At 54.8% G+C, this 20,764-nt stretch overlaps 2 protein-coding genes across 3 annotated transcripts; one reads left to right on the forward strand and one right to left on the reverse strand.

The window, feature by feature from the left end:
• Positions 1-862: 862 nt before the first annotated feature.
• NEURL2 (neuralized E3 ubiquitin protein ligase 2) lies at positions 863-12,271 on the reverse strand. Of its 2 annotated transcripts, none has more exons than XM_039342406.1 (2): positions 10,749-12,271; positions 863-1,179 (listed from the first exon to the last, which is right to left on the reverse strand). In XM_039342406.1, the coding sequence occupies exons 1-2, from the start codon at positions 11,420-11,422 to the stop codon at positions 984-986; spliced, it is 870 nt and encodes a 289-aa protein (XP_039198340.1). In that variant the 5' UTR covers positions 11,423-12,271; the 3' UTR covers positions 863-983. The 2 variants fall into 2 exon arrangements, with proteins under 2 accessions (XP_039198340.1, XP_039198341.1); XM_039342407.1 differs by having other exon boundaries at positions 921-1,179; positions 10,753-12,264.
• A 422-nt stretch (positions 12,272-12,693) lies between these two features.
• Positions 12,694-19,416, forward strand: CTSA (cathepsin A). The gene is made up of 15 exons (XM_039342408.1): positions 12,694-12,816; positions 12,970-13,142; positions 13,225-13,336; positions 13,667-13,717; positions 13,888-13,974; positions 14,058-14,213; positions 14,640-14,731; positions 14,823-14,907; positions 14,995-15,086; positions 15,235-15,313; positions 16,072-16,217; positions 16,303-16,378; positions 16,922-17,011; positions 17,817-17,921; positions 19,001-19,416. Exons 2-15 carry the CDS (start codon positions 12,970-12,972, stop codon positions 19,082-19,084), a joined length of 1,428 nt encoding a protein of 475 aa, XP_039198342.1. The 5' UTR covers positions 12,694-12,816; the 3' UTR covers positions 19,085-19,416.
• Positions 19,417-20,764: the final 1,348 nt, after the last annotated feature.

The raw sequence follows: 20,764 nt of genomic DNA on the forward strand, positions 1-20,764 counted from the left end.
GGAAATGTAGTTTTAGTTGTGGTCAGATCTGTGTTCTAACTGGCCACTGGGAGGGACTTGTGTGTTTATTATGGGACATCCTGGTACATGTCAGTCTTTTATCTCTCCATGAATCCTAGCCACGAGGCTGTTTGCTCTGTACGAACATGGGGTGAATTTACCTTTATCCTTTTACACCACAAGAATGGACAGATTATGAAACGTGCCTCAGAAGAACTCTTCATTAACTGTGAGTTATTGTTTAGAGATTCCTGAAGAATAAATAATCTGAATAAAGGTGTGGCTATGAGGGAGCACTTGGACTCTGCCTCTTTGTTCCTGCCCAGCCGCACCTGGTCCCTGCTCACAGGGTGAGCCCACCCAGGGTCCTCCCTGGGCACTTAGAGAAAGTGGGGTACCAGTGCCTGGAGGTGCTACAGAAATATCCTCACAACCAGAACAAAATCCTTTCCTTGAGACTGTTTTTATTGAAGACTGGTGACTGCCCTGGATCCTGTCCAGAATTATATCCAGGAAATTCTCATCCTGACCGCAACGGGGCACGGCCCTCGTGGCATCTTCTGGGCTGCTACTGGGGATACCCCCAGGTGCATTTGGGGGCATCCTGTTGCTTGGCATCTGCAGAATCTGCTGCTTCTTCCTAGGCCAGTGGTTCTCAACCTTTTTAATGCCGCGACCCCCAACCGGTCGTAAGTCGAGGACTACTCAACTGGTGCAGCACCGTTTGCAGAATGGGACTTTTGGCGGGCTCAGCAGAGCAGAGACAGCCTGGACAATTCCTATTGGCTTTTGAAAGCCAATAGAATTAGACTCTATTCAAGAGAGTCTATTCTATTGGCTTTCAAAAGCCAATAGAATAAAAGGGAGTAGCACAGCTAAGGAAAAGGGGGGGGGAAATGGCGGACTGCGTTGTTTGGCGACCTCCGTGAAATGGTCGGTCGACCCCAAATGGGGTCCCGACCCACAGGTTGAGAACCACTGTCCTAGGCATTTGCAGAACCAACCCGTCCAGAAAGACAGGGAAGGGGGGTGAGGCAGGGGTGCTGGGCGTTCGTGCCAGGCTTCATTCGTACTTGCAGAGGTTCTTCAGCAGAGGAGGCAAGTTCAGCTCCTCGATGGCCAGGCGGTGGGTGATGTGTTTCTGGACGGCTGTGCGGCAGAGCGTCTGCAGGGAGGGCACTGGGGGGGAGAGAGAGGTGAGGATTAGGCCAGCGTAAACAGAACCTGTTAAACTAGCTTAAGAGGTGAGGGTTAGACTAGCATAAGTGTGCCCTTGTGCTGAGCCTGTTAAGTAGTTTAAGAGGTGAGGGTTAAACTAATATAAGTGTGCAGAGATGCAGACCCTGTTAAACTAGTTTAAGAGGTTAAACGAGCTTAAGAGGCGAGGTTTAGACCAGCGTAAGGGTGCCCTTGTGCCGAGCCTGTTAAACTAGTTTAAGAGGTGAGGATTGGACCTGCATTATGTGTGCAGCGATGCAGATCCTCTTAAACCAGATTTAAGCCAACAAAAGTGTGCCCTCATGGAGACCTAGTTAAAGCAGCTTAATACATGAGTTAAACCAACATAAATGTGCCACTGTGCAAACCCAGCTAAACCACGTTAATACACGAGGGTTAAACCAAGGTAAGTGTGTCCTTTGTGCAAACAGAGCTGCTGTCAGTCACAGGAATTGTAAAATGCATCTTTTGGGTTTATTATTTTCAAGCAGCAGATTTTTATGCTACAGAAAGCTAGGTGAAAAGCTCTTGCTATTTTTCGTTCCCTAATTCCCCCCACCCACACCCACCCTCCACCCCGGCATTAACCAAAACAAGAAAAGAGAGTTTTCAAAAAAACAGAAAAAAAGATATTGAGATTCTAGAAAGAGTGCAGGGAAGAGCAACAAAGCTGATTAAGTTAAACTTATGATAAATGGTTAAGGGAACTAGGCACGTCTAATCTAACGAAGAGAAGGACTAGGAGTGACATGACAGCAGTCTTCCAATGTTTGAGGGGCTGCCCCAAAGAGGAGAAGGGCTGAATGCGAGAACAATCCCTCACTGGAACAACCTGCCTCCGGAAGTTGTGGGTGCTCCATCAGTGGAGGTTTTCAAGAAGCGACTGCACAGTCATCTGTCTGAAATGGCATAGGGCAGGGGTCTTCAAACGTGGCCTTTTTATGACTTGTGGACTTCAATTCCCAGAATCCCTGAGCCAGAATTCTGGGAGTTGAAGTCCACAAGTCATAAAAGGGCCACGTTTGAAGACCCCTGGTTTGGGGTCTCCTGCTTGAGCAGAGGGGGGGGTGGACTAGAAGACCTCCAAGGTCCCTTCCAATTCTGTCATTCTAATCTAAAGGAGTTCGGAGCCAATGGGGCACAAAGGAAGGCTCAATCAGAGAAAATAGGGAGATTTCACTCTGAAATTCTATGGCCCTAGATTGGGGGGGGGGTCTCCAACCTTGACTTGTGGACTTCAACTCCCAGAATTCCCCAGCCAGCATTGCTGGCTGGGGAATTCTGGGAGCTGAAGTCCACAACTCTTAAAGTAGCCATGGTTGCCCCCCATCACCACCTTAGAGCAAAGGGGGGACGCAATCAGTCTGTGCTGGGTGGCCCCAGCCCTGGCGTGGGAGGGGCTGCTTAAAACTCAGAAGCACAAATGTAGCCTTGGGGGCTCCTCAGTCACCCGACTTAATGTTAGCGGCCTCCCGTCCCTCCACATGGCAGGTGTGGCAGTGGCCCTCCCGGGGTCCGGGGGTCTTTCCCCTCCCCTGGAAGGAAGACATCCCTTTCCAGCCTCAAAGCTGCTCCCCAGCAGAGGCATTGCCTGGCCCAGCAGCATAGGCCAATGAGTCCTTCAGAGGTTGCAGGAGTGCAACGCCTCCACGGTGACCCAGTTAGGCTCGTTCAGCAGCCTCAGGAGAAGCTCCTCGGGGCCTCCACCCTTCAAGGGCCACAAAGCTTTGCGTGGATTGGGGTGGCCTGTGGGCGGGGGTGTCTCCCTCATGGAGTGCTCCCCAGCAGGTGCGGTCACCACAGAAGGAATGCCGTGGGTGGAAGGATGCCAGAGGCCTTCAAGAGACGGTCCCCCAAGGAGAAAGGCCGTCCTTGACAGCTGGAGTCCAGCCCTTCCCCTCCTCAGCACTCTCCCTATCCAGAGGTAATCAAGGAGAGAAGCAACCTGGAATGAAGGAGAAACTTCCTAACCATGAGAACCATTAATCGGTGGAACAGCTTGCCACTAGAAGCTGTGGGTGCTCCATCACTGGAGGGTTTTAAGAAGGGACTGGACAGCCACTTGTCTGGAATGGGATAGGGCAGGGGTCTTCAAACTTGGCCCTTTTATGACTGGTGGACTTCAATTCCCAGAATCCCTCAGCCAGAGTTCTGGGAGTTGAAGTCCACCAGTCATAAAAGGGTCAAGTTTGAAGACCCCTGGGATAGGGTCTCTTGCTTGAGCAGAGGGTTGGACTAGAAGACCTCCAAGTTCCCTTCCAGCTCCATTCTAATTTAGCTCCTGAGATGGTGCCCCTTCCCTGCCTCTTGAATTGGGTCTCCTGGAGAGTCTTCAGAGCTTCATCCAAGTTGTCCTCACGCTCCTTTCTGAGTTTGGCAGCACTTCATCCCTCCCTCCCCCCCCTTCATTCCTTCCCAGACATGGGGAATTCTGGGAGTTGAAGTCCACAAGTCTTAAAACCACCAAGGCTGGGCACCTCCGTCGGAGTGCTTTGAAAGGCTCCCATCCCTGTGACATAAATTGTATCTCTGCAGCTGGATAAGTCCTGGGTTCCTCCTTTCATTCCCTGCTATCAATTTCACCTTGGCTATTCCATTCTTGTGATGTGTTCCCAACTCACCTACAGTCTGCACAAAGTACCACAATCACTGGGTAATTTAAGAGTATAATTTGATGCCAGGCGGTCCTTGACTCACAGCCATTCGTTTAGTGTCCATTCAAAGTTGCAACAGTATTGAAAAAAGAAACTGAGGATCGTTTCTCACACATACAACCACCTTAGCATCCGGGTGTGGACACAGGATCAAAATTGGGGTGCTTGGCACTGGCCTGTATTTAGGATGGTTGCAATGTCCTTGGATGACATGATCCCTCGCTGAGAGCAAGGAGGCAGCTATATGAATTCAACAGATGATAGATAGATTGATTGATTGATTGATAGATAGATAGATAGATAGATAGATAGATAGATAGATAGATAGATAGATAGATAGATGTCCTGGGATCACGTGATCCCTCGCAGAGAGCAAGGAGGCTGCTATATGAATTCAATAGATGATAGGTAGGTAGGTAGGTAGGTAGGTAGTAGGTAGGTAGGTAGGTAGGTAGGTAGGTAGGTAGGTAGGTAGGTAGGTAGATAGATAGATAGATAGATAGATAGATAGATAGATAGATAGATAGATAGATAGATAGATAAGTGTCCTGGGATCACATGATCACTTGCTGAAAGCAGCTATATGAATTCAATAAATGAATGAATCAATGAGTCAATTAATCAATAGGTAAATAAATGTCCTGGGATCACGTGATCCCTCGCTGAGAGCAAGGAGCAGCTATATGAATTCAATAAACGAATGAATGAATGAATGAATCAATAGATAAATAAATGTCCTGGGATCACGGGATCACTTGCAGCTATATGAATTCAATAGACAAATAAACAAATAAATAAATTCCTTTTCGCAGCCTCCTGGCAAGCAAAAGTCAACAGGGAGCCCAGACTCACTTAACAACCGGCTTACTAACTTAACAACCGCAGTGACTCACTTCATAACGGTGGAAAGAAAGGCCGTAAAAGGGTGCACACTTCCCTTAACAGCTGTCCTGCTTAGGAACGAAAATTTGGGGGTCGTTTGTGGTCGTAAGCCGAGGACTGCCTGGTGATTGGAAACGAGTGAGTAGCTGGATCAGAGGATCCTTTCAAATTCTGTCTGGAGGGCCCCAAAATAAAATAAAATAAAATAAAAAAACCCTCTTCCAGAAATTCTCCTTGGGATTGAAAAATACCACACAGCTGTTGTGTTCGTCTTGTTTATCCTGTGTAACATTATTCCTCCGGAATAATTTCCAAAAATAGTTATGATAATCTGTTGTGGCCACACCAGCAACATCAAAAGGATCGTGGCACCTGGGAAAGTGAGCAAAGCAGGAGGCCCTGAGGCAGCTTCCGTGAAACTGGGTGCCACAATGAATCTCCCAGACATTAGTTTGCATAGAATAGAGCTGGAAGGGGCCTTGGAGGTCTTCTAGTCCAGCCCCCCCCCGCTCAGGCAGGAGGAGCTATAGCTCCAGTGATGGAGCGCCCACGATTTCTGGAGGCAAGCTGTTCCACTGGTTAATTGTCCTCACTAATGGAATTTTTTTCTTAGCTCCAGGTTGCTTCTCTCCCTGACTGTTTTCCATTTGTTGCTTCTTGTCCTGCCTTCGGGTGCCTTGGAGGTGGACACCCCCCCCTTCTCTTTGGCAGCCCCTCAAATATTGGAAGGCTGGTGTCATGTCACCCCTCGTCCTCTCCGTTAGATGAGACATACCCAATTCCTGCAACTATTCAAATCTGCTTCTTCACTCCCCAAATATATGTGTTAACTCCACAATAGCAGACCTACTTGATTCAAATCAATCCCCTTCCTCCCCGTTTTCTTTCTTTCATTTCTAATTTTTGTTTTTTTTACTATTTTCTCCTCCTACCAATCCCATCGCCTGAGCCACCCACTCAATCAAGAGCGAAAAACCTAAATGGTTTGCCTTAACCAGAACCTGGAACTAAGGAGAAGTTTCCTGGCAGTGAGAATTAACCAGCGGAACTACTTGTCTCTAGAAGCTGTGAATGCGCCAACACTTTAAGAAGAGACTGGACAGCCATTGGTCTGAAATGGTATAGGGCAGTGGTTCTCAACCTGTGGGTCGGGACCCCATTTGGGGTCGAACGACCATTTCACGGGGGTCGCCAAACAACGCAGTCCGCCATTTTTTCCCCCTTTTCCTTAGCTGTGCTACTCCCTTTTATTCTATTGGCTTTTGAAAGCCAATAGAATAGACTCTCTTGAATAGAGTCTAATTCTATTGGCTTTCAAAGCCAATAGGAATTGTCCAGGCTGTCTCTGCCCTGCTGAGCCCGCCAAAAGTCCCATTCTGCAAACGGTGCTGCACCAGTTGAGTAGTCCTCAACGTACGACCGGTTGGGGGTCGCGGCATTAAAAAGGTTGAGAACCACAGGTATAGGGTTTCCTGCCTGAGCAGGGGGTTGGACTAGATAACCTCCAAGGTCCCTTCCAACTATTATTATTATCATCATCATCCTCTTAATATTAATGTTAATGTTAACGTTAACGTTGACATTGACGTTAACATTAACATTGACGTTGACGTTAACATTAACATTGACATTAACATTATCCTCCCCTAGCCAAACCAGTTGATTGGACAGGCTGTAGGTGATCCATGCCAGTTCTTGCTGAGATTCTTTTAGGGGCCCTGCTAAAAATAAGTTAAAATGTATTTCTCAATATTAAAGATTAAAACCGCTTTAAACTAAAGCAGGCAAAACGTTGAGGCTGCCAAGAACAAGGAAGGGGACAGACCGGGCGATGCTGCTCCTGACTTGTCACCTGCATGTTAAGGGAAGCAAGCCAGCCCTGCACGTGCCCCTAATCCAGGACACCTGTCTCTTTTCTCCCTTGGGATTTGAGCGGTTCTGCAGCCATTATTTTGGAATGGGAAAACAAAACATGGCTGAGTCATCACGTCTTAAGAAATACTGGGCAATTAAGAGATAAATGTGTTTCCTCCTTTCTAATTATTGTTTTATCCTTCAGTCACATTGCTTAAAATTAAAGCCAGTAGGATTAGTAAAAGGATGTATCCCTCCCCCTCTGTTGAGAGAGGGCTGTTCAGTTTTGACACAGATGGCTTCCAAAAGAAGGCAAAGGACCAGCTCTCTGCAAGGAGTATAAATCCTTCCATTCCCCACCAGTCGGTCAGAACCCGAAGAAGCTTCTGGGATGAGAAGCAAAATGTTTTCAAAGAAAAAACAAAGTCCAGTTGCCTCGCAAAAAAAGCATTATTTGGGATGATTAATAAAACCATTTAAATAGCAAAATGCATTTAGTGCACTCTTTCTCTCTCTCTCTCTCTATCTCTATCTATCTATCTATCTATCTATCTATCTATCTATCTATCTATCTCCCTCTCCCTCCAAGCCCCACTCTGTGTGAGGTGGTGGCTGGGCTCATCAACAGCCCTCGGGAAGTTTCTGTGGCTGAGGAACCACGGGATCCTGGACTCCCCGGTCCCAGCCCAACATCTTGTCGCAGTGTTTCCCAAACTTGACAATTTTAAGGCATGTGGACTTCAACTCCCAGAATTCCACAGCCAGCATTGCTGGCTGTGGAATTCTGGGAGTTGAAGTCCTCATGCCTTAAAATTGTCAAGTTTGGGAAACACTGCCTTGTCGGAACTGCCATCCTGCTTCAGCCTCGCTTTACTAGATGCCAGCCTGCCATAAACTGCGGGGGGGGGGGAGGGAGGGAATTGCTGTGCTCAAGGGGAATGGGGGAAGCCGAAACTTTGCATCAAGCCATCCTGGGACATCAACTCATGGCTCCAGAGCCAGAGGACTGGAAGGGGAAGCACCAGGCTCACCATCCAGCCTGCTAGAACAGGGACCGTTACCAAAACAAACACTTAGGATGTAACTGGACAATAGATAACAAGGGGGGAGGGCCAGGGAAAAGCGAAAGTGAACTAGGGAAACTTCACGTGTAAATTTTAGTTCTGGCCTAGCTCTACTGCAGTGGTTCTCAACCTTTTTAATGCCACTATCCCCAACCGGTCGTAAGTCGAGGACTACTCAACCGGTCGTAAGTCGAGGACTACTCAACTGGTGCAGCACCGTTTGCAGACTGGGGCCTTTGGCGGGCTCAGCAGGGCAGAGACAGCCTGGACAATTCCTATTGGCTTTGGAAAGCCAATAGAATTAGACTCTATTCAAGAGAGTCTATTCTATTGACTTTCAAAAGCCAATAGGATAAAAGGGAGTAGCACAGCTAAGGAAAAGGGGGGAAAAAATGGCGGACTGCGTTGTTTGGCGACCCCCGTGAAATGGTCGTTCGACCCCAAATGGGGTCCCAACCCACAGGTTGAGAACCACTGCTCTACTGTAACCACTTGATCTTTAGTAACGGAGTCGAGGGTCTTTCTTTCCTAAGGAGCCAAGACAGGGCAGGCATGACACACCTTCAGCCCCACTGCTCCCCAAAGTCACAACTCCGCAGCCAGTGAGCATTCAAGGGCAGACCTTGGCCGGGCTGCCTGAGTGGGGAAGGGTTTCCTGGGTGTGTATGTGAACCCAAGAAAGCAGCAAGATGCAAAACCTCAAATATCCTGTTGCATTCGCAGAGGGACAGATTCAAGATCACGTGAAGTGTCAATACTGCTTTACAAGGCCTTGGTGAGGCCACACGTGGAATCCTGCATCCAGTTTTGGTCACCCCATTACAAAAAAGATGTTGAGACTCTAGAAAGAGTGCAGAGAAGAGCAACAAAGGTGATTTAAAGGCCTGGAGACTAAAACATATGAAGAATGGTTGCAAGAACTGGATATGGCTAGTGTAGTAAAAAGAAGGACAAGGGGGGACATGATAGCAGTATTCCCATATCCCAGGGGCTGCCACAAAGAAGAGGGAGTCAAGCTATTCTCCAAAGCACCTGAAGGCAGGACAAGAAGCAACGGATGGAAATTAATTGAGAGCAGCAACCTAGAACTAAGAAGAAATTTCCTGACAGTGAGAACAATTAACCAGTGGAACAACCTGCCTCCAGAAGCTGTGGGTGCTCCATCACTGGAGGCTTTTAAGAAGAAACTGGACAGCCATTTGTCTGGAATGATATAAGGTCTCCTGCTTGAGCAGGGGGTTGGACTAGATGACCTCCAAGGTCCCTTCCAACTCTGTGTTCTTCTGTTGTTCTGATTAGGAGTAAAAGGACTAAAACGTATGTCAGAAGGAAGGAACTGAGGGGCTGCCATGGGTGTGTATCAAAGTCAGGAGGAATTCAGGGGTCGGTGATGTATATAAATATAAATCCTTCCCTTCCCCACCATCCAGTCAGAACTGAAGAAGCTTCTTGGATGAGAAGTGAAACATCTTCAAAGTGACAAAAAGGAAAGTCCAGTTGCCTCATGAAAAAGCACCTTTGGCACAACAAATGTTGCTGAACTTCATCTCCCAGAGTCCTTCACTCTTGGCCATTCCAACTGCCCCCCACCAATCCTGGCTCAGAGGGAAGAAATCAGGAATCATGGGTCTCTATCCTGGTTGACTGCTCTGAACTCCTGTTTTCTCAGACATGCATGTGAACGCCCGTTATGGTTAAGCATGCTTGCAGTCGTGATCCCCTGACCCCCATCTATTCTTTTTTTAATTTAATTTTATATATTTTTATTTTAGCCCTGTTTTTAAAATCTCCACAGGGGTCAAAGCCACATTGGTCTTTTGCAGCACAAAGGACAGAGAGCGTTGCGGCACCTTAAAGATTAACCAGGTTATTGTCCCAATAATTCTTGGAGGTTCATAGCTGAATTGTGGTCCGTCACAATTTCCATCATCATACTGTATTAATCGGCAAGATGCCAGAAGACGGCTTGATCCTCAGCTGCGGGGACCAGGGTAATCCTAAATCACATTCTAGCCCTCTGGAAACACCTGGACCAGCCCAGCCCTTCTCATTGTTCCATCAAAGGTGTAGGAGGATTGTCATTGATCTCGCGCGGGGGAAGGGCAGACTTACTTAAAGCCATCTGATGATGCAAGAACTTCCTGCTTCTGTGGTAGTTGCATTGTTCTGGTCAGGTGTCTTCACAGAGTTATACCAGGGACACTCAAACCTTTTGACTTCCTGCTTCTAACACGAGTTTGGGGCCCAGATCTCTTTCCTCCAGGGTGAACCCATCACCCACAGCTCTGGCCAGGGACAAACTGCGGGGTTCTGGCTGGGAGTGGGTTCTCTCTCTCTCACCTGGTCTAACTCAGAATAATAAAATAACAGCTGGAAGGGACCTTGGAGGTCTTCTAGTCCAACCTCCTGCCCAAGCAGGAGACCTTACATCAGGGGTAGGCAACCTGGGCTCTTTTACGACACCTGGACTTCAACTCCCAGAATTCCTGAGCCAGCATAGCTGGCTCAGGAATTCTGGGAGTTGAAGTCCAAGAGTCGTAAAAGAGCCAAGGTTGCCTACCCCTGCCTTATCCCATTTCAGACAAATGGCTGTCCAATCTCTTCTTGAAAACCTCCAGCGATGAAGTACCCACAACCTCTGGAGGCAGGCTGTTCCACTGGCTAATTGTCCTTACTGTCAGGAAATTTCTCCTTAATTCCAGGTTGCTTCTCTCTTTGTTCAGTTTCCAACCATTGTTTTTTGTCCTGCCTTCCGATGCTTTGGAGAATAGGTTGACCCCCTCCTCTCTGTGGCAGCCCTTCAAATACTGGAAGACTGCTATTATATCAACATCCAGCCCCCCAACACACACACACACCAGCCCTTCTTTTCATTAGATTAGACATGCCCAATTTCTGCAACCGTCTCTGTGCTCACCAAGGGTCCGTGTAGCCTTCAAAAAGTCCAAGCTGGACCCCACAGGCCTTGCCTCCTTCTAGCCAACCAGCAGCCCCCGTCGGCTGATTTAGCTGGGCCCGGGGTCTAAGCTTCGGGGGGAGGGGAAATAGGGGGTTCCCTGCACACGCTGGGCAATACCTACAGCCGTATTCCACCTGGATGATTCGGACGCTCTTGGTGGAAGCGAAGAGGTCAATCACGGCGTAGAGGGGGCGGGAGCCGGGCAGACCCCTGGCGCTGGGTCCCATGTCTTCCCCATTGATGACCATGTGCATGTCGGCCGTCCCGTCCGGCTGCGGCGCGAACAGCACCCCGATCCGGCTCTTCCGGGCCGTGGCCGGCAGCACGTTCGTCTTGTACAGCTCGTCCAGAATGTGGCTGTAGCGGCCCGGCCGGCTTCGGCCCACCAGTTTGTCGCGGGGAATGCGGACCGGCCCGATGAGCAGGTGGGGGCCGGAGAAGAGCGCCCGCCCGCCCGCCGGCGCCTCCGTCACCCGGTTGTGGTTGCGGGTGATGGCGAAGACCCAGCTGTCCCCCAGGTCGACCAGGTCCGGGAGCGCGTGCTCGGGCACCGGGGCCAGACTGCGGGGGTCGTGGGCGGTGAGCCCCACCCGCAGGTGGCCGCACCAGCCCGGCTCCTTCTCCTCGATCTCCACCAGGAAGATCTGCCCGGGCTCCAGCGGCCGGTGACTGAAGCACAGCCCGTGGGCGAAGCTCTCCATGCGGGTGGCCCGAGTGCCGGACGCGTCCACGCGCACGTTGACCCCGTGGACCGCGTGGAACCGGGTGGGCGGGGGGCGCGCGGCCGCCATCTCGGATCCCTGCGGCCCGAGCGGAGGCTATTTTAAGGGGGTTGCGAGAGGGGCGGACGCCCTCCTGGGACGGCCGGGTCCAAATAGGGAAAGCCGGGCCGCGGGCAGCCGGTCGGGTCCTAGCGCCAGGCGCTGCCGGGATCAACGCAGGACACACACACACACACACACACACACACACACACACACACACACACAACCGTCTTCCCTGAATGTGCCACTGTGCCCCGCCGAGATGGGGTGGGGGGCGCCAGTGGTAGGCCCAGGAAAGCAGCCCGGCGCCTCGGAATCCCGGTCTGGGCCGGGCATCGGGAGCAGGTGCAGGCGGGAGGCTCCAGCAGCAGCTCCGACGCGCCGCCGGACTTCAGCGGCTGCTCAGCCGGACGCTCGGAGCGCTTCTGCCCGGCCTGAGCCGGTCTCCTCCTCCAACGTCCACGGCAATTATCCTTCCTCCGGGTCCCCGTTGTCCCAGAGATGCTTCTTTTTCAGGAGGCAGCTCGGCTTCTTTGTTTTTCGCTGAAGACGTTTCGCTTCTCACCCAAGAAGCTTCCTCAACTCTGACCGAATCCCTCCCTTCCCCGCCATCCAGGCAGAGGCGAAGAAGCTTCTGGGATGAGAAGTGAAACGTCTTCGGAGAAAAGCAAGGAAGCCCACTTGCCTCGTGAAAAAGCGCCTTCGCGTCTTCTCGTCCAAGCAAAGCCCCCAAATCAGGGGCGCCCGCACCGCGGCAGCCTCTCTTCGCCCTGTCCGCGGGGGCGCCTGCCTTCCAGGGGCCTCGCTCTTGCATGCGCCCCCCGCCCGCCCCATTCGACTCCGGGGCCGCAGCAAAGATGCGGCTGGGCCAGTCGGACTCGAGTAGCTGTCCGGCCCGCGGCCCCTCCGCGCTGCGCCCCGCCGGTCAAGGCCGAAGCAGCCGTCCCTGCCCCCCCCCGACTCCCCCCTCCTACCCGCGGCGTCTCCGGAGCTTCTGCTGCGCCGCCGAGCAGCGGCCCCTCCGCCCCAGCCCGGCGCTGGGGGAGCAGGCACGGGGGGGGGGGCAGGCAGCCTGCGGGGCCGCTGGGGCTGCAAGCGGGGGACGCGGGGGCGGCTGCGCAGGCCTTGGCTCCGGGACTCAACTCAGCCCCGCAGCCGTCCCGGCGCCTCCTCCTCCTCCTCCTCCTCCCCCTCCACAGCCGTCGCCTCTGCAGCGGGGCCAGGACCCTCCCGGGGGCGGGGCGAGGTGGCGTGCCGCCCCGATTGGCCGCTGCTGGCTCCGCGCCCCGCCCCGCCCGTCAAGTGACCAGGGCCCGGCAGGGAGCGGCAATCACGTGCGCCCGGTCGCCGTTGCTGGAGCTGCCGCCGCCGCCGCCGCCGCTGTCGGAGCAAGAGGAGCCCCCCCCCCGCCCCGTGGCCAGGTGAGCCCCGCCGGGAGCCGCGGAGGGGCGGCCCGGAACCGCCGCTGGCGGGACCCCCGGGGCTCGGGAGGGAGGGAGGGGGGCGGGCAGCCTCCTCCCGCAGGAGCCCCCCGGAGGCTCCTGACCGACCGACCGCCCGGCGCTTCCCCGCAGATGGCTGTCGCGCCGCTGCTGATGCTCCTGGCTGCCTTGGGCGCCGCCGCCCGGTCCGGCTCGCCCTCCTCCAAGTACGCGATCGGCTTCCTGCCGGGGCTGCGCAAGCAGGCGGCCTTCGAGCAGTACACGGGCTACCTGAGCGTGGACGGCGACAAGCACCTGCACTACTGGTAGGCGGGCGGCGGGCCGGCGGGGGGGGGGAGAGGCAGGGCAGGTCGAGGCGGCCCCTCCGACGCGGCTCCCTCTCCGCAGGTTCGTGGAGGCTGAGGAGGCGGACGCGGAGAAGCCGCTGGTGCTCTGGCTGAACGGGGGTCCCGGCTGCAGCTCCATCGCCGGCCTTTTGACCGAGCACGGGCCGTTCAGGGTCAGTAGCCCCCCCCCCGGCCCGGCCCTCTCCGGGGCCGCGTAGGGGTGCGGAGAGGGAGGCAGAAGCCCCCCCCCCGGTCCACCCCCCTGTCGCTCTGGGGCAGCTTCCCTTCTGCTTTCCGCGGGGGGGGATGTGGGCAGCTGGAAGGGCTGACTCTTGTGTCTCTTGCATTTGTGAGGTCACACTCCCCCCTGCCTCTGTTGCCTCGCCTGGCAGGGGCTCCTGTGCCTTCCGAGCCGCCCAGGGGCCGAAGAGCCTGGGCATCAGGCAGAGGCTGTGGGCGTTCTGGGGGGTCTTCGCTGAGGCGGGTCACTTGCTCCCTTTTAGGTCCAGCCAGACGGGGCCACCTTGACGTATAATGAATACAGCTGGAATAAGGTGAGCCCCCCCCCAAGCCCTGAAAGCTTGGCTGGAGCACTTCCTGCCTCCCCCAGAAGGCATGAGGGGCAGTGGCAGGATCTCACACACACACACACACACACACACACAGAGAGAGAGAGAGAGAGAGAGAGAGAGAGAGAGAGTCAGCCCTTCTTGTCTCCCTCCAGCTCGCTCACATCCTGTACCTGGAGTCCCCGGTTGGCGTCGGCTACTCCTACTCGGACACCCAAGCGTATCAGACAAACGACACAGAGGTAGGTTCTGGCCCTTGCCCGCAGCTCTGCCCTCCTTGCCCTGTCTGGCTCTGGGCCTGGCACGTGCCTCTCTCCGCCTGCAGGTGGCCCGCGTCAACTACCTGGCCTTGAAGGAGTTCTTCAGCCTCTTTCCAGAGCACCTGCCCAAAGACCTGTACCTGGCCGGGGAAAGCTATGGCGGGGTCTACATCCCCACCTTGGCACAGTGGGTCATGCAGGACGCCAGCCTCAAGCTGAAGGTGGGCGCGCCAGGGCACTGCGGCCGCGGAGCAGTCTCCCCTGGAGCCTGGTATTAAGTGGGCGTGGAGGGAATCGGGTGGTGGCCGCAGGGCTGCCCGGCGGCATTGCCCCCAGCACTGGGCAGCTCTGCAGACTGGCAAAACAAGATTTCCCCGGCAGCAGGAGCTGCAGTCACTGTTTCTCCCTGGGCCTCGCTTGGGCTGCTCTTCTGGAGAAGCAAAACCAGGGCGTGGTGCAAGCTTCCTCAGCCGGCACGCCTGCGCATGCACACACACACACACACACACACACGCACACATGTTTCCCTGCCCTGGGGAGTACCTGATCACCAACAGCCGGTCAGCTCCCCTTGTCTTGGGCATGTGAGGGGGAGGGAAGGGAATCGTGGTGAGGGGCTGCTGGGCGTCACTGGGCCTGCGTTTCAGGGCCTCTCGGTGGGCAACGGGCTCTCCTGCTACGAGACCAACGACAACTCCCTGGTGTACTTCGCCTACTATCACGGCCTGCTGGGCAAACGGTGAGCCTCTGCCCGGGGCCCGGAGGGGAGGGGCGGGGTGGGCGCTGCGGCCCCCAAGGCGGCTGAGGGACCCTCTGCTTCTCCCCCGCAGGCTCTGGGACGACCTGCAGCGCTACTGCTGCTCCAAAGGGAAGTGCGACTTCCACAAAAGCCCAAATGTGAACTGCACGTCTGCTGTGAGTGGGGAGGACCGCAGGGGCAGGGGCTGGGGCTGGGGGGCGGGGGGCAAGGGAGAGGTCAGCCCACTCTCTTGTTCCCCCCAGATGGTCGAGGTGATCCAGATTGTGGACGAATCGGGCCTCAACATCTACAACCTGTATGCCCCCTGCGCTGGGGGGGTGCCAGGAAAGTACAGGTGAGGGCCTGGCAGTTTGCAGGCTGTCCTCCTTTTCTCCTTCCTCCCCCCCCCGGGTTCCTTGGCTCCTGGGAGTGGTGGGCAGGGCTCCCCCCGGGTGGAGGATGCGGGTCCTGGGAAGGCAGCTCAGCCGTTGCCCACCTTGCAGTTACCTGGACGAGACCATCGTCACTCACGACCTGGGCAACAGCTTCATCCGGCACCCAGCACGAAGCCTCTGGAGGCAGGTGAGGAGAAGCCGCTTGGGAGGCGATTGCGGGGGGGGGGAAGCTGGGCATGACCCCTGCTGAGGAGGAAGGGTTGGGGGTCCCAAAGGTGCCGTAGGGGACCCTTCACTGGTGGGGGTGGTCTCTGGGAGCACCCAAGAGGGTGAGATGAGACCCAGGCCGTCTGAAATGGCCTAGAGAGCAGAGCGAAGGCTCTTATGCGCTGCTCTGCCCGGGATTTAAGCCAGCTCCCCAATCTCAGGAGGGGGAGGGGGAGGGGGAGGAATCGAAGGCCCTTGGACATCTCAGCAGCCTTTTGCTCTCCAGAGGCTGTGGCTTCCTTCCTTCATGCAGCTTTCCCCCTGCCCTTTGGAGGGCCTGAAAGCAGCTGACCAAAGAGGGAAGGAGGGAGGGAGGGAGGGAGGGAGGTGGGTGGGAAGTGGGTGGGAGGGAAGGAACGAAGGGAACAAGGGAGAAGGAAGGGAGGGAGGGAGGGAAGGAAGGAGAGGGAGTGTGGGAGAGAAGGAAAGGAAAGAAGAGGGAAGGAGGGAGGGAGGAGGAAGGGAGGTAGAAAGGGTGAATGAGTGAAGTGAGTGAGTGAATATAATAATAATGATGATGATGATGATGATGATGATGGGACCTTGGAGGTCATCTAGTCCAACCTGCTCAGGCAGGAAACCCTGAATGAGGGAATTGAAGTGAATGCATGAATGGATGGAGATGCCTGGGGGGGGGGGAAAGCGGCCTGGAGTGGCATCAGCTGGCCTTCTCCCCAGAATCTGCTGAAGCTGCAGGGGGCCAAGAAGGTGCGCCTGGACCCCCCCTGCATGAACACTACAGGCCTCACCGGCTACCTGAACAACCCCCAAGTGCGCCTGGCCCTGCACATTGAGGACGGCATCCCGGCCTGGGAGATCTGCAGGTGAGGGGGCCGCGGGCAGCTCCTGCCGCATCCAGGGAGGAGGGGGCTTCTGCAGGCCGCCGCTAATTGGGCCCCCTTTTTCCAGCTTTGAGGTCAGCCGTGGCTACAAGCGCCTCTACACCCAGATGAACGACCAGTACCTGAAGCTGCTCAGCACGGGGGTGAGTGGCTGGGGGGGGCAGTGCTCCTTGCTATCCCCCCCCCCCATGGAGGGGAAACCAGGCTGGCCCTTCCTTCGGGGCGCTGCTAACCCTGGCTGCCTTCCTTCCTTCCTTCCTTCCTTCCTTCCTTCTTTTCTATCTTTTTCTTTCTTTTTCTCTCTCTGTCCCTCCCTTTCTCTTTCTTTCTTTCTCTTTCCTTCTTTCTTTCCTCTTCCTTCCTTCCTTCCCTCTCTCCCTCTCTCCTTTCCTTCCTTCCTTTCCATCTCTTTTCTTTTTCTCTCTGTCCCTTCCTCCTCCTTTCTTTCTTTCTTTCTTTCTTTCTTTCTTTTTCTTTCCTCTCTCCCCTTCTTTCTTTCTTTCTTTCTTTCTTTCTTTCTTTCTTTCTTTCTTTCTTTCTTTCTTTCAAAAATGTATATTGCCACCTACTTGTCCATGGCGACTCAAGGCAGCTTACAAGACATAAAAGCAGAATATAAAATAAAAGCAAAAGTCATAACAATAAAAACAGTGAAATAATGCCCCTCCCCCCAACCTTCTCTGCAGAAATACCGCATCTTGCTGTACAATGGCGACGTGGACATGGCCTGCAACTTCCTGGGGGACGAGTGGTTCGTGGAATCCCTGCAGCAGAAGGTGGGCTGGGCTGGGCTGGGCCGGGGTCCATCTCCGGGCGGCCCTGGAGGGCAAAGGCCACCCCGTGGTCCCCCGGGTCTGGGCTGGGTGGGGGCCAAACCTGGTGCCCCCTGCTGTGCTCTGGGCAGGCACCCGGCCCGTCTCTCCAGAAGGAGCGCTTGGCCCACCTTCTACCGGTAGTCCTCAACGTACGACCACAGTTGACCCCCAAATTTCTGTCACTAAGCAACCCAGTTTTTAAGTGAGGCTTGACCCGTTTTATGCCCTTTCATTGCCACAGTTGCTAAGTGAATCAGTGCAGCTGTTAAGCTAATAACCCGGCTTCCCCATTGACATTGGTTGTCAGAAGGACGCAAAAGGGGATCACACGACCCAGAGACACTGCGACCGTCATAAATACGAGTCAGTGGCCAAGCGTCTGAATTCTGATCACGTCACCCTGTGAAAAACGGTCCCAAGTTGTCTTTTTCAGTGCTGCTGTAACTTTGAATGGTCACTAAATGAAGGGTTGTAAGTTGAGGACCACCTTGCAGGGAGACGGGCGGCATAGATATTTCATAATAAATGACACGTAAACAGGATGGAGGCGACCCGCCTGCAGCTCCTCCTCCCTCTGGGCCGGGGCAGGCAAGGGGCTCAGGAATTATGGGGCACCGCCGGCCTGCAAGAGGGATTCCTCAGCAGCTTCCCCAGGGACCCTCCCCGCCAGGCTGGACCGGGGGCTGCCTGCCCCTCGCCTGGGCTTCTCCTTGGGGCCCCTGGGAGCCCAGAGACCCTCACGGCTTCCCGGTCCTCTCGCCGGCAGGTGGAGGTGGCCCGGAGGGCCTGGATCTTCACGGACGAGGACGGCCAGGACCAGATTGGCGGCTTCGTGAAGGAATTCACCAACATCGCCTTCCTCACCGTCAAGGTGACTTGCTTGCAGGAGCAGAGCCTGCCCCTCCCCTCCCAGGGTCTTGGTGAGCCCACCTGTCCACCGTCCCGTTGGCACGTACAGCCAGAAAAACTCCTGGGACATTATTTTACCAGGAGAATAACTTCATTGATAACTCCACATAGGCATGGAAGTAGCAACGCCAGTTCTAAAGTTTTTGCACGAAACCGTAGGTAAATCGTGGCAAATATCTGCCGCTCGGGTACAGGATGAGGGTGAAGGTTTGTTCTCCGAGGTTGCGAGTTGGTTTCCGAACGTTTCGTTACCAGGCTGGGTGACGTCTTCAGTGGAGTTTAGCGGGGATGTCAGTGTCGGTGTTCTGTTTATAAGGGCTTCCGATGTGGATGTGTCGAGTGAGAGTCTTGTGATGAGTCATCAGAGAGATGACTCTCATCAACCTAGAACTAAGGAGAAACTTCCAAACAGTGAGGGCAATTAACCAGTGGAACCACCTGCCTCCAGAAGCAGTGAATGCTCCAACACTGGAAGTTTTTAAGAAGAGACTGGACAGGCATTTGTCCGAAATGGTGTAGGGTTTCCTGCCTGAGCAGGGGGTTAGACTAGATGATCTCCAAGGCCCCTTCCAACTTTATTATTCCAATGACCCTGACCTGTAGTAACCTCCCCATCACGAGACCCCTCCCCAGCTCTCACTGATGACTCATCAAAAGACCCTCACTAGGCACACCCACACCTGAAGCCCTTATAAATAATCCACTCACACAAACACTGCTGAAGATGGTAACGAAACGTTCGGAAACCAACCCACAGGTTCGGAAAATGAACCTCCACCCTCACAAGTAACCCCCCCCCTTTCCCCCTGGACTTCCTCGTGGTCCATTGTCCACCAATCAGTTGCATTCATTTTGTTTCGGGAACAATCTGAGCGGCTCGGAAAGTTTTCTCAGCATTTGACCTTGGGTGTTGGGACCGTCCCGGGCTACGTCCGGCTCCCTTGCATTCCAACACGGTTCCTGTTGTCTGGTTGCGAAGCAGGGGTGCGTGGTGGGTCAGCCATGACCCCACCACCTTCGCTTGGTCTCTCCCTTCCGCAGGGCGCTGGCCACATGGTGCCCACCGACCGGCCACGAGCGGCCTTCAACATGTTCCAGCGGTTCCTCGCTCGGCAGCCCTTCTGATTCCAGGAAGAGCCTCTTTCCTGGGGGGTCTGGCCCCCTCCCTCTGCGGCGTGGCTGCAAGGAGCGGCTCCTGACTGGCCCTTCGTGGAAGCCTGGAGGAAATCGGGCCCTCTGGCACAGCCCCGTCTGCCCTCGCCCTTCTCTGCGCATTTGCACTGCCTCAGGGAGGAAGCCAGTCCTCCCACTCTCCTCCAGGGGGAGGGCAAAGGGGGGGGGACCATTTCTCAGCCTTCGTTCTGGTTACTCTGGAAGGAGGAACTCCACGTGAGGTCAAGAGCGGTCATGTTCTTTCTGGTCCAAGCAAGCGATTAAACTAGTATTTTTCTAATGGACAAGGAGCAGGGTGATTGACAGGTGGTGAAAAGGTTGCCTTGGCTGCAAAGCTGGGTCTCGGGGCGAAGGGTCCCTCTGGGGCTCCGTCATTGGAGGCCTTTAAGAAGAGATTGGACGGCCATTGGTCCGGAATGGTCTAGGGCAGGGGTAGGCAACCTGGGCTCTCTTATGACTGGTGGACTTCAACTCCCAGAATTCCTCAGCCAGCTATGCTGAGGGGAAAGGGAGAGGTTTCCAAGCTGAGCTATGCTGACTCAGGAATTCTGGGAGTTGAAGTCCACCAGTCATGGAGGGGGCATAGTTCCCCCATGCTGGCTCAGGAATTCTGGGAATTGAAGTCCATGAGTCATGAGGGGGCCATAGTTCCCCCATGCTGGCTCAGGAATTCTGGGAGTTGCAGTCCACAAGTCTTTGCAGTCCACAAGTCTCCAAGGTTGGACGTCCCTGGTCTTGTATCTCCTGCCCAGTGGTGGGATTCAAATTCCTGAACAACCGGCTCTCTGCGTGGATACCACTTCCGGAAGTCCGTTCTGGGTCTGGGCCTCCGAGGCCCAGAACAGACTTCCAGAAGTGTCGTCCATGCACTTTCGGTGAGCCGTTCTGGGCCTGGGAGGCCTCCCTCTCTCAGAACGTGGCTTCAGCCGGTTCTCCAAAAAATTAGCTACCGGTTCCACCGAACTGCTGCAAACTGACTGAATCCCACCACTGGGTTGGACTAGAAGATCTCCAAGGTCCCTTCCAACTGTTAATTATGTTATTATCCTCCGCCCTTCCTTGCTCTTTCCTTCCTTCTCACCTCCAGCCCTGCCCTCTGGGCTGCCCCCAGAAGCTGCTTGCGGGGAGGAACAGCAGCCAAGCTGAGCAACGGGCAGCCAGCAGGAGCCGCAGCCTCCGTGGCCTCACCAGCTGCAGCAGCCGGGGTTCTGGCAGAGCCTGCCCCCCCCCTCCAGGAAGGGGTGCCTGCTTCAGGGGCTGCCCAGAGCCCCAGGCAGCTGCAGCAGCTCTGCCCCACCCACCAACCAGCTGCCTCTCCCAAATTAGGGGGGGGCGTGTCAATCCGGTTGTGCCCTCGCCCTGCGGAGAGGGAGGCAGTGGGACAGCTGCCTGTCTGACTATCCCAGAATCTGCAGCTTCTGGAGCTCCGTTGCATCTTTCAGCAACCGTTCGGTGTCCCCTTTAGGGCTTAGGATTTTGGGGTGCTGCTGCTGCCAGGTGTGCCTGGTTCAGTCCAAGAGCGGTTTGGACTCCCTGAGCAGCCAATGCAGAGATCTCTGACTTGGGGGTGTGAGCCCTGCCCCCCTCAGCACCCCCCAACGGCGCCTAAATCCAGTCTTTTGGGTTGAAATC

This window comes from Crotalus tigris, unplaced genomic scaffold (genome assembly GCF_016545835.1).
Source record: "Crotalus tigris isolate CLP2741 ecotype Arizona unplaced genomic scaffold, ASM1654583v1 scf7180000017791.1120302, whole genome shotgun sequence".
Taxonomy (NCBI): Eukaryota; Metazoa; Chordata; class Lepidosauria; order Squamata; family Viperidae; genus Crotalus; species Crotalus tigris.

Excerpts from the sequence above, each read along its gene's own strand:
- NEURL2 (XM_039342406.1), bottom strand. The coding sequence starts at position 11,422 with ATGGCGGCCGCGCGCCCCCCGCCCACCCGGTTCCACGCGGTCCACGGG. Across the intron at positions 1,180-10,748 it reads CAGGTGGAATACGGCTGTAG|TGCCCTCCCTGCAGACGCTC; the intron begins GTATTGCCCAGC and ends TCTCCCCCCCAG.
- CTSA (XM_039342408.1), top strand. The coding sequence starts at position 12,970 with ATGGCTGTCGCGCCGCTGCTGATGCTCCTGGCTGCCTTGGGCGCCGCC. Across the intron at positions 13,718-13,887 it reads ATGAATACAGCTGGAATAAG|CTCGCTCACATCCTGTACCT; the intron begins GTGAGCCCCCCC and ends GTCTCCCTCCAG. Across the intron at positions 16,218-16,302 it reads CCGGCCTGGGAGATCTGCAG|CTTTGAGGTCAGCCGTGGCT; the intron begins GTGAGGGGGCCG and ends CCCTTTTTCCAG.